Raw genomic sequence first — 12620 nt, forward strand, 5'->3', positions numbered from 1 at the left:
ATTCCTACAGGCTAGTGATCACTATCAGGTAATTTCTGTTTCAGAAATGCTCCTTCAGGTACGAAGGGTTTTGCATTTCCAAATTTGTGATTTTCCTAATAGGAAATCACAAATTAGGAAATGCAAAACCAAGGGTGCCTAGAGACCTCTGGTCCCCATTGACAACCCCCCCCCAAAAAAAAGTGTTCCACATGTAAAGCATGCAAATGCCCCAGGGGAATGTACGTAGCACACAGCACTTTACAAAAGTGCATTTTCGGTGCATTTTTTAAACTTGCACATGGTTATCATCGACTTGGAGTTGACGGTACTAGCGTTTCCTAAATGCTGATTTCACATTTAGGAAATGCTTTGTAGATGTGCTTAGGAAATCATAAACAGGAAATCCCTATTTGCGATTTTCTATTTGGGAATCGCAAAATGCGATTTCTACTCGTTAGAAATTGCATTTTGCGATTCCCTATCGACCTTTATGCACCCGGAAAGCAATTTAGCATTTGTTAACAGGCCGAAATTGCGATTCGGTCCATTAAGAAATGCTAAACGCTTTCGAAAATTTGGCCCTTAGGGTACAGAGGCATGATGCATTCTGGGTGGCCCAGTACATGCAGGTTGACAGGGAGCCGGGGGTGGGGGGATATGGGGGTGGATAATGATAACAGTGTGGAGGGATCCAGGACTCGACTCACACACAGATCACAGCCCTGAGGGATAAAGCAGTCTTCTCCCATGTGTCCTGGTGTGGAGAGGGTTAATCTCTCATCATATGCTAGTGTGCGGAGCTAGGAAGGGACTCATTCCCCACTATGCCACATTGTGAAGAGATAAATATGAAATTGCCAATATATTCTCAAAGCTCACGGATAAAGGGTTCATCTCCCACTGTATCACAGCATGGAGGGATAATGAACCCATCTCTTGATAGATCACAGTGTGCAGCAGTACAGGTTCATTTCCAATAGATCAGAGGGAACAGAGATGCAGGACTCATCTGCTGATAGGTAACCGTGTGCATCACCCTGTTATCACACTAAGAGGAGAGGGCAGCTGATTGTACTTATAAATTGCAGTATGCGGGGATAGATAATGACTCTGATGATTTACCACATTCTTCCGAGGTGCAAGATTCGTTTCCTAATAGTCCACTGGGAACAGAGATGCAAGATTCATTTCCCCATAGATCACAATGTTCAGAGATACATTATTAATTTCCCCATAGGCCTTAGTATTCATAGATAAATGATTTATTCCCCCATAGGCAACAGTGTTCAGAGAGATGATTCATTTCCCCAGAGATCACAGTGCTCAGAGATACAGGATTCATTTCTCCATAGTCACAGTGTTCAGAGATACAGGATTCATTTCCCCAGAGGTCAAAGTGCTCCGAGATACAGGATTTATCTCTCCAGAGGTCAAAGTGTTCAGAGATACAGCATTCATTTCCCCATAGGTCAAAGTGTGCACCTATAAGTGACTCATCTCCCTTCATCATAATGTTGAGAGATAAAGGATTCATCTTCTGATATAGCAAAGTCTTCGTGGGTACAAGATTCATCGCCAGTGGCTCAAAGGGTGCATGGAGACAGGATTGTGTGTGCAGATAAATAGGACTTTTGGCAGCTTTGGCATAAAGGACCTCGCCTAGAGTGTCTCAGTTAATCTCATCCTTCTATACACTAAAGCTACCAGGCGGCCTGTAAAACCCTGAAAATGTATTTTTAAGTTCCAGAACCCCCTCCCCTACTGTTGCTTCGAATCCAAAACGCCCTCCTTGAGACATAAAAAGCGTCAGAGCAGTCATTTTATTTTGTTCAAGAATGTTCCCACCACCAGTCAAAGAAAGACAAAATGGAACTTAGAAAAATACAATAAAAATACCAAAATGTTTGTGACTCCTGCATTAAAAGCCAAGAGAAAAAAAAACACAAAAAGTATTTCGAAGTTTCAAAAAAATTGGTCACTGCAGCAGTCAATATAAAAAAATGGAACCAAAGTGATTTGTGTCTCCCCCTGCTCTTCACACTCGAAAAATATAACACAAAAAATGTCTGCTCGGAAGGAACCACCAAAAGTAACTCAACTTTTCTCTGCTCCCATCCCCAAAAAAGAGAAGAAAAGAGTAATTCAAACACAACATCACATACAAAAAGTAAGTCATACAGTAGCTTCTGTTCGCCTTGCAAAGGTCCCTTTATTCACATCACGAGAGGACACTGACACCTAGTGGACAGTACCAGATACAGTGCCATAGTGTCCATAGAGTGGGGTCAAAGATGCATGCACCCTACTTTTTTTGGGCCCCTAACCTTTTATATGCGTCCCCTTAATGTCTCAGTTCCACAATAATACCAACATGTGGGGTGGGTTTTTTCTGAATACAGTAGGCTTTAGAATTTTGAGCACAAAACTGGAAGTAGTCTATTAATCTTGCACCTAGAGCTTTCCTTAATAATGTTCAAGATGGTCACTAAGGAGGAAATATACATGAGGATTAGCTCACTGCTGGCTATCATGCAATAGATGGGTTGATGTTGTCCTACATGCCCAGTTTGCCTTGAGCTGGTGTCCAGGAAATAGTGTTTGGAGAAGACCTGGGTAGCCCATGCGGCCACCCTACATTTGACATCTATGGGTGGATGCCCTTGACAGGCATCAAAAGGTGCTTATGTTTTGCATGGTTGGAATGTATACCTTTCGGGACAAAAGTTCACCGGATTGAACAGTGGTGGAAGCTGCTGTAGATTCCCAGAAGGCATGGAAGATATCAGGTCCCACAGTGCTCTGGAAGAATTCCTAGAACACCTCATTGGCCCAGTCATTATAATTTGAGCTCCTTAGATATCTGGGGCACGTGAAATCACTTCTACCTTGAAGTTATTTCTTCCTCATGAATAAGGTCAGAAGATAGCTCTTGCAGTTTGGACAGAAATGTGAGGTTCTTTTAGGAATGAATCAATGAAGGATGCAAATTGTGTGGTAACAAGTCAAGAATGATCATTTACTCTTCCAGTCAAGGGGGCGGTATCTAAGTAGCTGACCTTTCCAGTCTGGAGGTTAAAAGGAACATGGCTAGAACATCTGTTTATTCTCCCTGTGAGTGAGGTTTCCTCTGAGACCAAAGCACTGGTGCATCTCTGGACATCAAACATCCCAATAATGTCAACCAATTTCAAGCACCTACGAGGTAGGAGTTTACTATAATTAAAGAGTTCCTGGGCTCAGGTGGAAGGAAAGGATTGGTTCCTCCATATGCACAGAGTGTCCTTAATTGGTGTGGTACCCTTCCAGGACTGAGGATAGTTCATCAGCAGCACCTTGGTTTCAGACACTTGGGTCATCTTGCAAAGTCTGAGTTTTCGCAAGCTTCTGGGTGACCTTGGAAAACTGAAAGGAAGACATGCAGGAAAGGTTCAGCTCAAGAAGGACACCTCACTAGGGAGCACAGACATCAGACCACCTAAGATGCCACTCAGCCAAAGAGTCAACCCTCGAGACATGCCAAAGATCCAGTGTGACCAGCAGGGGTTCTGGCCACTCTGCAGTGATGTAGTCTACTCTACGCGGCCACTTCTATCTTCTACACTCATGGACAGGAGTCAGTAATCTCCAGATCCCTTAGGATTCTTATGGAACTTTCAGATCAAGAAGACAGATGGGTTGGGTTCTGGAGTTGCTCTCCAACAAACACCAGCACATTCAACTTCTATTCAAATCCCCAAATGGAGTGCAGGAGGATCTTAAAAGGACCCGGCTTGATGCCTGGTGGACATACTGAATACAGAAATCTTGAGTGCAACCATAAAACGCGACACAGAGACTAAGCAATGAGAAGTGACAAATATTCTGACAAATAGTTGCAGTTTCCAGCATCTACTCCCAATTGAGCTAGAACTGGAGTCATAATAGTGTTTTTTTCCATCCCTCTGTTGGTGGGATGTGGAAATCTTGTAAAGGTTGACACGTTTGCAGGTTGATATTTTCATATAGTCTTTATTCTGTTGCCTTTTTTTTTTTACTTTTTATTCCTGCTGTCTTTGTATTTGTAGTTTATATTTTCTCATGGCGTGTGGTAGTTCTCTGATAGGTGCCACAGGAGCAGGCCTTCGGCTTGCCTTCCTTTCTTAGACAGTTTCTCCCGATACAATATCCCCACCGGAGAGCTAGGTTAGACTTTCCATACTATGGAGTGCAAGCTTCACTTCTGTGGTCACATGAGCATCCATCATCCACAGAGGATGCTGGCTGAATGAAGCTTAGTATCCTATTGCATTCTAGGTCAGCAAGTCAGACCTTCCTGGAATCCTCTTGCTTGCTGTCTAGGGGCTAGAGTTAACTGGAGCAAAAGTTTGGGAGAATCTGTAAACTCCAAGGAAGATGTGTGTACCTTCCTGTGAGGGCTATTTTGGCCTGAGACCCAAATAGCAGGAGCGTACTGGAGACAGAGGGCTTTGCTGACCTGTGAAGGCTGCTGGGAGAGGTAATCCCATTCTGTGGAGTTAAGGGAGCATGACACTTGGATTTATTCCAGATCCGTGGAATCACTTCATTTTGGCAAAACACAGTTCAATACACAGTTCAATCTGGCTCCGTGGGGGGCCTTGGGCACACAATCTATCTCATGCACCATATGGCACTTCTCTTGGAGTCACCCATCTCAGAACATAAAGAACAGGCTGATGTAGGGCACATCCCCACTCATTCCGCCCAGTGCAGGTGAAAGAAGGTCTTCTGGGGGTCTGATACGGAGATATGCAAAAGTTAGGACAGCTCATGGCAGATAACTCAGATCTCTGAACACAGAGAATAACTTGCAACAACTACACAGACCTGCCTTGAACAGTGAAGCAGCTCTCTTTTTAGTTACAGGCTCTAAGGGGCTCATCGTGCAGGAAAACATGGCACAGATGAGAGTTCTTGGAGAAACGTGTGCATCTTTGGGCTCATAAGGTTCAAGTTTGGCAGCCCTTCTGGTACTGACTCTCTAGGTATCAGTGTTACAGAAACATTGAGAATTGAGGCATTGGACCATAAAGCAATAAAACAAAAAGGTTACAACTGGGAATAAATAAAGTAAAAGGGAAGTGTAACAAGGCAAATGACCAACAGTACAGATATACACAAAAATAGGAGTTTACAATAACTGGAAAGTATGGAAAATAAGAAGAAAAGGGGGAAGAGGGAGCTGCAAGCGTAGCACACAGACCCTACTTAGATGCTATGTTCTTACCATCTTCCGTGGGCACGTAGATATTCAGGTATAGACAATCTTCGCTCTGGTTCAGCACGTAGCCAGCCACTACCTCCAGGTTGTCGGTGAACCAGATGGGCAGCATGATGCCAGGCAGCATGCCGTGAATATTCTGTGGGCAGACGGGTGCAAACTGTGTGGCATTGCGCACCTCTGTCCAGGAGGCAGGAGCCTCAGGAGGCTGGAATCGACGGACACCCACGGGTGGTGTGGCGTAGGGGATGCCCAGATACTGCACCACAGGGCCTAAGATCTCATTGTTGAGGTCCTTCCTGACACCACGCAGCTTGCCGTAGTTGGTGTGCACCACGGGGTACTTGTCGTCTGTCTTCTGGCATGAGAGCAGGCCTGAGCGAAGGGCCAGGCCCAGCAACCAGAGAAATAATGCAAAGCCTGTCCTGACATTCAGCACCCGCAGAGCAAAGCTCACCGTGTGCAAACCCAAGGCCAACAACATGGTGGCACCAAGAGGCGATTCAGTTCAAAGCAGGAGTTAGACGGTGCACAGAGGCAATGCAGCAAAAAAGATGGCGCAGAAGGCCTCCAGAGAAATGGAACAGTCTCAGAGCTCAATGTGGGGTGGAGGGGGGATTATTGTGGGCCACCGGAGGCCCACAACAAAGGGTCACAGAGCTCCAGTGGTGTGGGCACAGGAGATAATCCTAAAGGTGGCTGAGATGAGGGTGAGGGCACATGGACCTGGTGCTGGTTGACTCCTCTGCTCTTGCTCTGTTGCGTTCCATGTCGCACCGCCAACCTCACCTAGGTCGGGCCAGGAGATCCATGGGGTTGCCAGGCAGAGGTCCGTCTTCACCATCCACAGGCAGGGCGGCTAGGAGTAGCGAAGGGAGAGAGAGCGATAGGGTGGAGAAAATGAGAGGTAGGGAAGGAAAATGGAGAGTTAAACAGAGGAAGGGTATGGTGAGCAGAGTGAAACAGGATGTAATGAAGAGTGAGAAGAGAGAGAGAGAGAGAGAGAGAGAGAGAGAGAGAGAGAGAGAGAGAGAGAGAGAAGAGAACAGGTTACTTCCATTGGTTGACCTTTACATGGCTTGATTACATCAGGAATGGCGCATACATCAAAGAGGCATATATGACAACATTCTATGACCAAAAGAGGTAGCGTTTTTAGGTTTAAAAACTCCAATAAACATATTCATGCAATCACAAGGAATGACATAACATTAGTGTCGGCTTCATGATGACGTCACAGGATATGATATCACATTGGAGTCAACGCAAAGAAAAGTGTGGCTTTATATTCATTAGACATCATGAGAAATAACTCGAATGAAATAAACGAGTGACTTTTGTTTAGAGTGAAGTCAGCTGTAACCCAACTAACACAACTCAACAGCAAACAGTAAAATACAGTGTGGTGGGGTGAGTCAGTAACTCCAGGGTCCAGTCAGTAGGCCTCGCGACTGGCATTTCAAGTTGCTACGTGGCTTACTTATAGTGCACTACCTGCTCCGACAGCTGGCTCTCTCCTCCTGGTAGGTTCAATATGGAACTTTCTCAAAAGCACTGGATGGCTCAAATAAATCTGCAATATCTCACCCACACTAGTTCAGCAGGCCTGGCAAGGGTGATGCCCCTAGGGCAAGAGAAGCACTGTGCTAGCCACGGTTGGCCATGGAACATAGACAGTACAGGAGGTTGACGCCTATCCAGGTTTTGGCTAAATGGAGGGAGACGTTTGTGAGTGGAGACCCCTAGGACCGAATCTTAGAGATTCTACCTCATCAGCCGGGGAGAGGGAAGTTCCCCAAGACTGAGGGCCTGATTTAGAACTTGGCAGATGTAATACTGAGATCCCTTCTGCTGCATTACAGTCCTCATAGGATAATACGACAGGCGGGATATCTGTCACGTTTGTAATGGAGTATTCATCTCAGGCCCTGAGTCACATGAACAGAGTGGTGGACTATGTTGGGGAGACACCCACGTCTGAATATCTTAGAGCTGGAACTGGGCTCTGTCAATCAATCAATCATTCGATTTGTAAAGTGCTGCTAATCACTGAGAGGGTTTCCAGGCACTCCATGGAGGGAGTGGTGTGTGAGCTGCAGACCCTGGCAGAGGAACTGCCGCTCTCCCAGGCTGGGATGTGTGAAGGGAGTACTGTGTGGGGAGCCAGCCATGTTTGAACAACTTTAGAGATGGAACTCGCTCAGCCCACAGAGGAAAGGCCCTCCCACGCTAGCCTCCATGGATGAAAAACTGTGTAAAAAGAGATTCTCATGGCTGAACATCTCCAGAGACAGGGTCCGTTTAACACAGAAGTGAGGTGATCCTACAGGGCAGAGTGACAATCTCAACATGAGGCTGTCCCTGCCTCAATGCTGTCACCCTTTATCGAGGCACTGCTCTATCAGTAAATCAATCAGAGGTTGGGGAATAGCACAGAGACACTTTTCTATGCGGTGTTTGTCGTCCCATTTCCCCAGCGGTCACATATTTCAAACCTTGTCTTTCCTTTAACTCATCAATAAATCACTGTTTTCAGGTGTGTTAATCAAATTGATTTAAATGAACCAAACCTACAATTCCCAGAATGCATTGTCTTCATTAAATGAAAGTTCATGGGTAGACTCTATGTTCTCTAGGAAGCATGGGGTGGTGAGTATATTTTCTACAGCTGGGAGAATAGGCCCCTAATGCGCGTTGCATAAATGTGAATACCCGCTGCGCTGCATAACTCATTTGTTTTAGCTCTTTTCACTCATAAACCCCTTCTAATTCCCCTGTGCCGTGTAGTGTCCTAGGATTGTGAGCACTAGGACCTCACGGTCCTGGGTGTACGCAGTGAAATCCAGTACGTATTCATTTGGGAGGAGTTAAGGTGTAGTTATTAGCGGTCATGAGCTAATGAGTTTGTTTGAATGTTGTACGCTGATGAATAAAGACATTGGTTACGAGCTCTGTGTGTGGCGTCCTCTTGTGCATGCCCCCGGGCTGGGGATGATGCGAGATGCATCAGCTCTAATAGTGGGCCTTGTGTGGAGGGGAGGGAGAGTGGAGATTCACCTTTCGTGTGCGGGGAGAGGCTGGAGAACATGGGCAAGAATGACAGAGCAGATATAAGTCTGTTGCGTAATAATTTAATACATGGTCAAAAATAATTTTACAACCCCTTTCCATAACAAATGTGGTGCAGGGAATTGGCTGCTGGATCTCGATGCAACCCCTGTGGCACCAGTAACCTCAGGTAGGTCATGGAGAGCAGCACCTGCTGCTGTCCTCTCTCCACCCTTGTGTGTCTCCTCCAAAGTGGGACGCCCCAATATTGGAGGGGGGCAGTGATGGAGCAATGTCAGGAGCAGGCTGCAGAAATGCAGAAGGGCAGGACCATAAAGGCTGTCCTCCAGGGGCTTTAGAAGCCATTGGAAGGGACATCTGAGGGCATCGCTACAGGTTTCCATGGCTCCATTAGGGGGTAACAGTCGATGTCCTGTTGAACAGGTCATTATGTGATGGAACTGCATGCAGGGGACGGAAATTCCTGTGTGGCTGCTGCCTGAAGAGGCATTAGATGGGATTGGAAAGGTAGGCACTTCAGATGGTGAGAAGACCTGGTTCAAATCTAGGATTCCCAATAAACAGGTCAAGTTGATTGGGTCCACTCCTGGCACTTTGGAGCACGCTAGGTAGCAAGATGAGGCTGCCTGGCATGATGTAGATAGAGAGGGCGGTGGTGGGGAGAACACCAAGCACCCCAAGAATATTCCACCTGCAATGGGGAAAGGACATGGGCCTGCTTGGGTGGAGGATCAGCTGGAGTTGGAGGGAGAACAATAGTAGAGGTGCCTGAGATGGGGGTTAGGGGCTTGCTTGTGCCAAAGGGGCTAATGAGATGGATTGAATGCTGAGGGGAGGGAACTGGTGAAATGGGCAGGAGTGCCCACCGGCGTTGACATACGTACAGAGGATCTTGGAATCTCAACAAAGGGAGCCACTATCATTCTCCTTGCAATTTAGACACGATTGCTCGAAGTGTAACGAGAAACACTGTTTGGTCAAGTGCTTTGGGATCCAAGGACGTGCATCTGGTTTCAGGGGAAGCGAAAATGGGACAGGGGTGTTGGGCAAGGACAGTTCCTCAAGTTACCTGTACAGGCGAGCATCACAACCGTTGAGGGAGTCTTTACCTGAGTCGGTGGAAAGAAAAGTTATGATCCATTAGGGGAAGGACCGACACTGGCAGGAAGCTGCAGCAAATCTTTGGTCGCTTGAACTTTATATACAGGGTGGTGGCTCTAGGAAGGGCCTTCTATTGAAAGATGGTCAGGAGAAGACTAAGAAAACTACACTCAAAATAAGGACTTCTGACAGGGTAGGCTTTATTTTCTGGACAACCATAAGGGAGTGATGAGGTGGCCGTTAAAGAAACCAATCATCTGGAGTATGGAAATATTTTGCGTCAGTTGCGGGGTGTTGCAGCTGTACTAGAAGGAACATTGGTTGTCAGGGCACCGGCCGGATAACTGGAAGGAGAAGAAGCACAAGGTTGTGTTTCTAGAGTTTTTTCAAGAAGAGCTGACTGTGACACTATTGGGGAGAGACCTGAACAGCAAGAAGGACATTTTTCATTGCTTTTTCGATGAAAAGGAGAGTAAAGTTAGAGACATTTCCTTCCCCATATGGAGCGACTTGGGTGTCAAATCAATTCACTGTATCAACAACCGTAGGCAAAAACTACATGAGATATACAGTCACATAGGCAGGGTTGACGGTATGAGAATATAACAAATCCTTGTAAGTAGTATCATGATATATGTATGAGATAACCTAGAACAAGAAAGTGCCAACTCGCCCCTCCTCCGTAAACTGGACATCTCCCCGTGCATATATATCTTTTTGTGAGCAGCAGGAAGGTAATGTTTATGGTAGACAATGAAGCAGTGGTGATTGAAATTACTAGAATGTCTGCTTGTGATGAGTGAGTGCTGTATATGTTTAATGCTTATGAACCCATAACAAGGGTGAAACCGGTCCTAGATTGCTTGTGTTCTGGTTCAGGGAAGACTTGGCTTGGCAGTTCAGTCTGGACTGTTTCTGTAGCAGCAGGTTCAAGACTGATTGGCATATAGCTAGGGCCAAACTGAGGTGGCATGGTGGGCAAAATAACAATGGATTGAGATTCACCCCCAAATAATTACCAGTGGCTGAGATTAATTCAAGCATTTCATCTATCACTGTTTTGTATACTTGTTGTGTTGACATACGTGGGATGGGTATGCCCAGATGTGGGTCCTGTGCTCACTCTGTCCCGAGAACCAAGCTACGTCTGGCTGATGAACCAATAACAAGGGCGAAACCAGTCCTGGGTCGCTTGTGTTCTGGTTCATGGAAGAGCTGGCTTGCAATTCGAGCTGGACTGTTCCTATCGGAGCAGGGTCAAGACTGACTTGCATATAGCTGGGTCCAAACTGAGGTGGCATGGATTGCAAAATAATGATGGATTGGGATGCAGCCCGAGTGATTACCAGTGGCTGAGAGTAATTCAAGCATTCCATCCATCACTGTTTTATACTCATTGCATCTGTTGAAGGGGTTCGTTTTGCTCTTCTTGCAGCAGAATGTTTGGTTCCTAGCCCATTGCAGACGGGGCCAGGGTGAGAATATTGGGCAGTGCACTGTTTCATTTCCAGTGGTTAATATCCAGTGAGACTGGCACTGCAAGTGGGGCTGCAATCAACACCCACGTCACTGGACATGTGGACGATAGGGCAGCGAGGACTGGGCTGTTGGCCAAAGATTCACTCTCCCCATCTCTTACCGCCTATCTCAAGGAAAGAATTTGCCAAGAGTGAGGGTGAAGAGAGGAACAGCAGAAGCAGGTCAGGTTTGGAAGCAGGGAAAGAAGATGTGATTATTTGTGTCATGTCACTGATGGGAAAGATTATTTTGCCAGTAAGGATTACTGCTAAAATGGCAGGGATAGCATTCTACAGGAAATAGTTCTGGGGTTTTTAAATGAATGGGGGATAATTTGTGAGGGGGCATCCTGGGGGGGAGCTACAAAGGGTCGAAGACAGGGCAAGAGACAGGCAATAGCGTTGACATTTTGGAAGGAATTGTGAGGCAACCAGAGTTGTGTGGGCTTCCGCCTGGGAGTCCCACCTGTGCAGGGCTATATTTAAATGGCTGTGTTTCTCTCTTTCCAGTATCAGGTGTTTAGTGTCAGAGTATATGAGAACAGCTCCACATACAGGTACACAGGTGTAAGGCTGGGCAGAGGGCCACAGGGGCAAGGGGGACTCTGCCAGACCCCGGGGCAGCTCATCGGAGGTACACATAGGTGAGAGGTTCAGGCAATGAGCGAGTGTGTACGGACCGGTATGAGGGGAAGCTTTGGACAGGCAGGTGTGGAAGAACTCCCTGCAGCAGGGACTTTGCTCACTGAGATGCTTTGGCACGCAGTCTTACAGGAGGAAGACAATGACTGAGGCATTTAACTTAGGTTGGGGGAGAGTGGGATGGATGGTTCGGGTAGGTGATGGTTGAACTATTTCTGGGTGTGGTTTTGTGGATCTGCCCTAGTTGCCAGACTGGGTGTTTGCCAGGCAGTGTTATTTTCTGTCACCTGGGCTGAGTGGTTTGAGGAGTCAGAAAAGAGGTGTTTATTTTCAGTTATCAGGGTTGGGTGCTTTGAGGAGTCAGAAAAGGGGTGTTTATTTTCTGTCAACAGGGTTAAGTGCCTTGAAGAATCAGAAAAGGGGTGTTTATTTTCAGTTAACAGGGTTGGGTGCTTTGAGGCGTCACAAAAGGGGTGTTTATTTCCATTCAACGGGGTTGGTAGCTATGAGGAGTCAGGAAAGGGGTGTTTACATTTGCAGCCATTCGGCAGTGAAGTGGGCGAGAGAACCTAAAAGGGGGCAGCGTTATGGGCAATAACTGGCCCTAGGCGCCGAGAAGACAGCAGCGTCTGGGTAGGCGCTAGGAGGCATGGCTGTTACTTATTGCTGCCTGTGCTGTGGGAATCGAGAGAGAAGCAGCCGAGGTGAGATGTGATATTGATTCGTGTGGGTGAGCATATGATGCCGGATAAGTGGGAACAGGCAGAGCCTGTCTAGATACAGCTGCTTCCCAGTGGGTCTGTGGAGGGTTGAAAGCAGCCATCAATAGGGCATGCAAGGAGGGAGCAAGGAACTATCTAGTTTTTGTAAGACCAGAAGGACTGGGTTGGCGTCCCCTGCGGGTATAAGAAAATACAAATGCCCTGTGTTGCCTCGGCATGATGGGTTGCACCAGTCACTATTATGATCTTAGGACATATGACTTATCAGGTTAAGGTGATGGAGGCTTGGGAAGACTCTTGGGGTAGGTGCTGAAGGTATTGGATGACAGAAAGCACAATTTAGGGAGA

General features: G+C 46.7%; 1 protein-coding gene across 2 annotated transcripts in view; it reads right to left on the reverse strand.

The window, feature by feature from the left end:
* The window catches only part of NLGN2 (neuroligin 2), a 275173-nt gene that overhangs the window by 154384 nt on the left and 108169 nt on the right, over positions 1-12620 (reverse strand). For both annotated transcript variants that reach the window (XM_069215582.1, XM_069215583.1), the window contains exon 2: positions 5228-6080. In XM_069215582.1, coding sequence (XP_069071683.1) covers positions 5228-5705 — 478 coding nt within the window. In that variant the 5' untranslated portion in view covers positions 5706-6080. The remainder of the gene's footprint in view (positions 1-5227; positions 6081-12620) is intronic.

Source organism: Pleurodeles waltl, chromosome 12 (assembly GCF_031143425.1).
Source record: "Pleurodeles waltl isolate 20211129_DDA chromosome 12, aPleWal1.hap1.20221129, whole genome shotgun sequence".
In the NCBI taxonomy this organism is placed as follows: domain Eukaryota; kingdom Metazoa; phylum Chordata; class Amphibia; order Caudata; family Salamandridae; genus Pleurodeles; species Pleurodeles waltl.